The sequence below is a fragment of the Priapulus caudatus genome, unplaced genomic scaffold (assembly GCF_000485595.1).
Source record: "Priapulus caudatus unplaced genomic scaffold, Priapulus_caudatus-5.0.1 Scaffold688, whole genome shotgun sequence".
NCBI classification, from domain to species: Eukaryota; Metazoa; Priapulida; class Priapulimorpha; order Priapulimorphida; family Priapulidae; genus Priapulus; species Priapulus caudatus.
In genome coordinates this window covers 125,403-132,856 of record NW_014577749.1, presented here as the reverse complement: position 1 = coordinate 132,856, position 7,454 = coordinate 125,403, and the positions used below count along the sequence as shown (strand labels likewise).

At 45.3% G+C, this 7,454-nt stretch overlaps 1 protein-coding gene across 1 annotated transcript in view; it reads left to right on the top strand.

Moving 5' to 3' along the window:
- LOC106812801 (prolow-density lipoprotein receptor-related protein 1-like) overlaps positions 1–7,454 on the top strand; it is a 59,463-nt gene that overhangs the window by 34,857 nt on the left and 17,152 nt on the right. The window contains exons 16-23 of the mRNA XM_014816776.1: positions 721–859; positions 1,543–1,685; positions 2,380–2,504; positions 3,245–3,373; positions 3,829–4,062; positions 4,716–4,899; positions 6,112–6,316; positions 6,949–7,144. Coding sequence (XP_014672262.1) covers positions 721–859; positions 1,543–1,685; positions 2,380–2,504; positions 3,245–3,373; positions 3,829–4,062; positions 4,716–4,899; positions 6,112–6,316; positions 6,949–7,144 — 1,355 coding nt within the window. The remainder of the gene's footprint in view (positions 1–720; positions 860–1,542; positions 1,686–2,379; positions 2,505–3,244; positions 3,374–3,828; positions 4,063–4,715; positions 4,900–6,111; positions 6,317–6,948; positions 7,145–7,454) is intronic.

Sequence of the window (7,454 nt, the reverse complement as noted above, 5' to 3'; positions counted from 1 at the left end):
CGTGTACCGCGTCCGTCACGCCGTAACAATCCTGATATGTATATGTGCTGCTGTCTGATCTGAGACAGCCTCGTAGCATCGCCCTGCATCCCGTCGCTGGGTACGTACACGCGCGTCCGTCCCCCCGTAACAATCCTGGTATGTATATGTGCTGCTGTCTGATCTGAGACAGCCTCGTAGCATCGCCCTGCACCCCGTCGCAGGGTACGTACACGCGCGTCCGTCCCCCCGTAACAATCCTGGTATGTATATGTGCTGCTGTCTGACCTGAGACAGCCTCGCAGCATCGCCCTGCACCCCGTCGCAGGGTACGTACGCCCCCCAGGAAAGACCGTGGGGTCTGAAATCGTCCTTTTACTAAGCTATAGAAAATCCTGGTATATACCTATGTTACGGTCCTAAAACATCCTGGTATGTATATGTGCTACTGGTATATATATATATATATATGTATAAGAGTGCATTCAATTTCTTGGTGAGTCCTGGAAAGTTGAACGTCCGTTTGTCCACCCCTCCCTCCTGGAAACACATAGGGAAGTCGTGAGATTTTGAGTTGTCATTTTACTAAGCTATAGAAAATCCTGGTATATGGTCCTATGTTTCGCCCTTGTATATATACTATTTTATATATAAAAAATATATGTATATATATTGAAAAAATACAAGGATGTGGTCTTGGTTCGGATGGATGATGCTGTTCTTGTGTTTTGTTTCTGGCAGCTACCTGTTCTGGACGGCGGAGGAGGGTCAGCTGATCGAGCGCGCGCGGCTCGACGGCACAGAGCGCGCCACCATCGTCAACAGCACATACCAAGATGGCCGCTTCATCCGCGACCTTGCCATCGACTACGACGAGCAGGTCGGTGTTCGCGCGTTGCTCGCCGGGCTGTAGCGGTAGCGGTAGGAGCAGTAGTGGCAGTGGTAGCGGTAGGAATAGCGGCAGCATTAGAGGTAGCAGTAGTGGTAGCGGTTACAGTAGCGGTAGTAGTAGCGGTAGTGGTAGCAGTAGCAGTAGTGGTAGCAGTAGCAGTAGCGGTAGGAGTAGCGGCAGCATCAGAGGTAGCAGTAGTGGTAGCGGTTACAGTAGCGGTAGCAGTAGCGGTAGCAGTAGCGGTAGCAGTAGCGGTAGCAGTAGGAGTAGCGCGTAGCAGTAGCAGGGGGTGGGGAAGACAGAGAAGGGAGGGTCCCCGAGGCCGTAATGGCAAACTGCCCATAGTCATCGGCCGGTGATAGGAAGCGCAAACATGGCAAACTGCCCATAGTCATGGGCCGGTGATAGGAAGCGCAAACATGGCGAGTAAACCTGACGTTACGTCTTTTACGTTTTCTAAATAATTTAATAATTGTTAGTAATTATTAATTATATTGTAATAACATTGTATGATTGTAATATAATGATAATATATAATTATTGTAATTATAATATATGATTATTATAATCATAATTATCGTAAAGCAATTACTAACATGATAATAAAATTGCTAATTAAAAAGTAATATACGTGTAATAATTAACTGACTTCATTAATTAATTACATGCAGATGCTCTACTGGTGCGACATGCGGCGCAATACGGTCGAGAAGATTCGATTCGACGGCAGCGGTCACGTGATTATCATCGAGAGCGAGAACGGTGACCCTGTGACCTTGACCGTGTTCGCCGGATACCTGTACTGGGTCGACTGGTGAGTGTCCGGTGGTGACGTCACACTGTCACTGCGGTCGTGGAAATGTCAATGTAGTTGTCACACTGTCACCACAGACATCAAATTGTATCCCTGTCAACAGTCGATAAATTGTCAATATGAATGAGTCTAGTACTTTTCCTATAATTAGTGACCACAGTAGAGAGAGTAACAGCCTGTAATTAAGTGCGGTTGGACGATGTAGGGCAATAATTGGTGACAGTGATAGAGAGGATGATTTTTGTATTTGTTAGTATCTAAGTTATCTATGTTAGACAATGTAGTGCGATAATTAGTGACAGCGGTAGAGAGGCTGCTCTTGTGTCGTTGTTAGTAATTAAGTGCTGTCGGACGATGTAGCAGAGATGCCAACCACTACGATTTATCCGTACTTTATACGAATTTCTATTCCTTTTGCACGACTATGACCAGTTTGTATCAAACTACGAATTTCACTGTGATCGAATTTTTTGTTGTTGTTGTCAATTATTGTCATTTTTTGTCAATTTATTGTCATTTTTGACACTCAGAATGCAGGAAATTACATCTCAGAATCAAAAATTTTGGGGGGGGGGGGCATGCCGGAACCCCCTAGCAAACTCGGGTCACTACGTGACCCTCGAACTACCAATTTGATGGCCAGAAACTACAGATTGCTTCAAATTACAAATATGTGTTGGCATCTCTGATGTAGGGTCGTCGACGGTGGCTCCATACGACGCATCGACAAGAACAATGAGTCGGACATCGTGATACTGCGCAAGGACATGAGTACCACCGTCAAGGACATACAGGTGTTTGACAAGAGTTTGCAGACAGGTAATGACGTAAACAATGTACAGGTACACATGTATATATATATACTGTATATCACATATATGAGTGCGTGCGTGCGTGCGTATATGTGTGTGTGTGTGTGTGTGTGCGTGCGTGCGTGCGTGCGTGCGTGCGTGCGTGCGTGCGTGCGTGCGTGCGTGCGTGCGTGCGTGCGTGCTCGCACGCGTGTTCGTGTGCGTGTGCGCGCATGCGTGCGTGCGTGTGTGAGTGCACCTGTCTGTGAAAGACATACAGGTGTTCGACAAGAGTCTGCAGAGAGTGAGCATGTGACGAATGACAGGTAACGACATTAACATGTCTATACATTGTACAGGTAAACATGAACCTCGTCACATGTATGTTTTGATGGAGACCGAAGAATAATGAAATCTGTCATGAATGAATTCAGAATGAAATGCATAACCGAATTTACAATAAAATTTCCATAACGAAATGATAGCGTAATGGAAACGCATATTCGCGCCACCAGTCGTGTAATGGCGTCTGCTCTATATTGTATTATATTCTTATTACTTACTACTTATACTTGTAATATTGTGTACCTCATAACATATAAACATGCTTGGATGACTAACGACCGATTGATGTATGACCGAAAAAATGAAATCTGTCGTAAATCAATTTTCAATGAAATTTTAATAGTAAAATATTAGCACCCACGGAATTGTCCACCCGCGTAGTGATAACGTCTGCTCTTGTGTTTTTTTGCGTCGTCGTCGTAGGAACGAACGTGTGTGCGGCTAAGGCGGGCAACGGCGGATGTCAGGAGCTGTGTTTTCACGTGGGCAAGGAGACTCCTCACTGCGCATGCTCACACGGACGCATCGCCACCGACGGCAAGTCCTGCGAACGTACGTATCGTTGTTGTTGTTGTTTACTATTATTATTTATTGTTTGTTGATGCAGCGTACGATGCGTTCGTCATCTACTCTATAGCTCTAGCTTGTATTTAGTCAGTTTTGTCCTTTTTGTCAGTGTGCGATTACCATTATTCTGTATCGTCGTTGTTGTTTATCCTCGTTGTGGTTGTTTACTATTATTGTTTATTGTTGTGTGTTGCTGCAGCATGCGACGCATTCATCGTTTTCTTTACAGCTGGTAATTGTTTTGTTTTATTGATGTTGTTTATCGTCTCTGTCTTTATTGTTTACTATTGTTTGTTATTTGTTTGTTGTTATTGTTTATCATTATTGTTTCTCGTTGCAGCGTACAACACGTTTAACATCTACTCTACAGTCGTCATTTGTTTTGTTTATTGTTTGTTATCATTGTTGTTATTGTTTACTATCGTTGTTTATCATTGCAGCGTACGACGCGTTCATTGTTTACTCGGGTGGCGACCGCATCGAGAGCATCAACATCTTCGACGCAGCGAACAAGAACAGTCCGTGGGCTGCGATACGCAACGAGACGTACATGAAGAATGTTATCGCGGTCGCGTTCGACTTTGCCAACCGCCGCTTGTTTTACAGCGACATCACGCTCGGAAACATACAGAGCGTCGGGTTCGACGGCACCGATCGCACGATTATCGCGCCGAGTAAGATGTAGTTAATTAGTCCATCTTTATTACTAATATCATTAATTAAGATTAGTAAGATCTCCATAATTATCTTAATTACATCTTAATTAGTCCACCTTTAGTCGGAAACACCCTGAGCGCCAGGTTTGATGGAATCAGCTGCACGATCATTAAGCCGAGTATGATTAATTAACTAATATCGTTAATTTAATCAAGTAAGATTAGTAAAATCTCCTTAATTATAAGTACTCTATGTTTTTCTTCTAAGTTACTCTAAGTAAAAGTCCATCTTCGCCCCTTCTATTTTTGTCGCCAGCGAAAATCTTTCGCGTGCCCCTCCCTCATTCCCAGAATTGTCTTTGTCGATGGATGCAAAATAGTACGTTTGTGCGAAATTCCCCAGAAAATCCCCACAAGAAAATCTTTTTGCGTACTTGTACCAAACTCCCCCTTCCTCTTCCTTCTTTTCTTCGGGTATCGACTGACGCCGTTTGGTTTGTAGACCAGGGCCGTCCGGAGGGTCTTGCGTACGCAGACGAACACGTGGACCTCATAAAGAATCTTACAGAAAATCTATCGGCATACATATACATGTACCAAACTCACCCTTCCCTTCTTCCCATCTTTTCTTTGGGAAATGATTGATGTCTCACGCGGCGTTTGGTTTGCAGACCAGGGCCGTCCGGAGGGGCTGGCGTACGCTGACGAACACATGGACCTGTACTGGACGAGTTACAACACGCAAACGATCAGTCGTGTCAACCTGAAGCCGGGCCTGCGCGGCCGCGTGGAGCGCGTGCTCAAGCTGGACGAGAGTGACCGGCCGCGCTCGATCGCCATCGACACCTGTAACAGGTACGTACGTCACACACACACCTGTAACAGGTACGTACGTCACACACACACCTGTAACAGGTACGTACGTCACACACACACCTGTAACAGGTACGTATGTCGCGTGAACCTGAAGCCGGGCCTGCGCGGTCGCGTGGAGCGCGTGCTCAAGCATATTATATATATACTAGCGGGATACCCGGCGTTGCCCGGGGAAATCAGTGGCGTTGCTCAGTTGGTTGGCGCGACCGCTTAGTTGAAAGGAAAATACCCAAAGAAAATCGAACTATCTATCTATCAATGCATCCATCCATGGATCCATCCATCCATCGCATTCCATGCCATCCCATCGCATCCCATCGCACCGCATCCCATCCCATCCCATCCCATATCCCATCGCATCCCATCGCACCGCATCCCATCCCATCCCATCCCATATCCCATCCTATCCCATCGCATCCCATCGCACAGCATCCCATCCCATCCCATCCCATATCCCATCCCATTGCATGCCATGCCATGCCATGCCATGCCATATCATCCCATCCCATCGCACCGCATCCCATCCCATCCCATCCCATTCCATCCTATCCCATGCCATTTCATGCCATGCCATCCCATCCCATCCCATCCCATCGCATGCCATCCCATCCCATCCCAACAGTAAAAAATAATAAGAAATCAAAAGATAAAAGTCATTAAAATAAAAAAGTCAAAAATTATAAATAATAAAATGAAATTATATAGAAAATATAATAATATTTGATATGTAACCTACATAGGCTTCCGTGAAGTGTTCCCGTGAGTTTGCGCTATCATTATCATCTACCATAGTTTATTCTGGATTTTTACTAAACGTTTAAATGTTGTAAAAAAATGTGGTGAATACGGCAAAAGTACATACTAAACAGTACAAAAGTAAAGAAACATAGCATTTCCCGAGGTGGGATTCGAACCCAGAATCGATGGTTTAGGAGTCCAATGCTGTACCCATTCGGCTACTGGGCCGTTATTGTTCTACACCATGGATTGACACGTACGTGATGTATAATGTTAATCTGTACGCCATCTATTGATGAATAGAATTTTTATAAAGTTTTAAGTTTTTAACTTTTTTGAAATTTTGTTTCAGCCAGAACCACCTCCCCACCCAATATATACATATACATACATACATACATACATACATACATAGATAATATAATAGTACCTACTCGTCTGTCTTTCCCATAGCTACATGTACTGGACGAACTGGAACGACCAGAGCCCCAGCATCCAGCGATCGTTTCTCAGCGGCTACCACGTCGAGTCGATCGTGACGACGGATATCCGAATCCCGAACGCTCTCACCGTCGACCACCCAGCGAAGAAGCTGTACTGGGCGGACGCGCGGCTGGACAAGCTGGAGCGATGCAACATGGACGGCACGGGTCGCAAGGTGAGGCAGGGAGAGATACCTACTGTGTGCGTGCGTGCGCACATGTGTGTGTGTGTGTGTGTGCTTGTGTGAATTTGTACGTGCGTGCGTGTGTGTTAGGGGAAGGCTACGTGAGCTGTGAAAATTGGGAGCCTGTGTGCAGTCGGTGTGTGCAGCTGTGTGCAGCCGTGTGCAGCTGTGTGCAGCTGTGTGCAGTGCGGTTGGTGTGTAATTGACGTGTGTGAAGCCAGTGGCATTGATTGACCCACACTTCTACTATTTTGCCATTTTTAACCATGGATGGATGGATGGATGGTTGGATGGAAGATGGGAGGGGATGGACAGACGGACGTACAAATAGACAAATGAATGGATAAATAGATGAGCACACGACTAGATGAATATATAGATAAATAGATGGATAGATAGATCAATAGATGAGCCCACGACTAGATGAATATATAGATAAATAGATGGATAGATAGATCAATAGATGAGCCCACGACTAGATGAATATATAGATAAATAGATGGATAGATAGATCAATAGATGAGCACACGACTAGATGAATATATAGATAAATAGATGGATAGATAGATAAATTGATAGACGAACATACATAAATGTCTCCCTCTCGATCTCTCTCCGTCTAGGTGATCCTGACACTGCGCAGCACCAGCCACCCGTTCGGGCTGGCCGTGTATGGCGACATGCTGTACTTCACCGACTGGGGATCGCGCGCGGTCATGCAGGTGGAGAAGTACTACGGAGCCGGACTCGTCACGCTGCGAGACAAAATACCGCGCCAGCCAATGGGCCTCGTAGTGGTCGCCAACAACACCAACGACTGTGAGTGTGCAGGCGTGGAGTGTAGCTTACATTAAATATGCGTGTGCTTGCGTGTGTCCGTGCGTGCGTGTCTCTGCGTGTGTGTGTCTGTGCGTGCGTGTGTGATGCGTGCGTGCATGCCTGTGTGCATGCATATATATATCATTCATAGATGAAAATAGAATGAGGGGCCTATTATTTATTTTCCGTCTTTTCGTCGGACTTCACAACAGCAGAACTCATATACTTTACTTCTTTTTGTATATATATATATATATATAGAGAGAGAGAGAGAGAGAGAGAGAGAGAGAGAATTGTAATAATAATATAA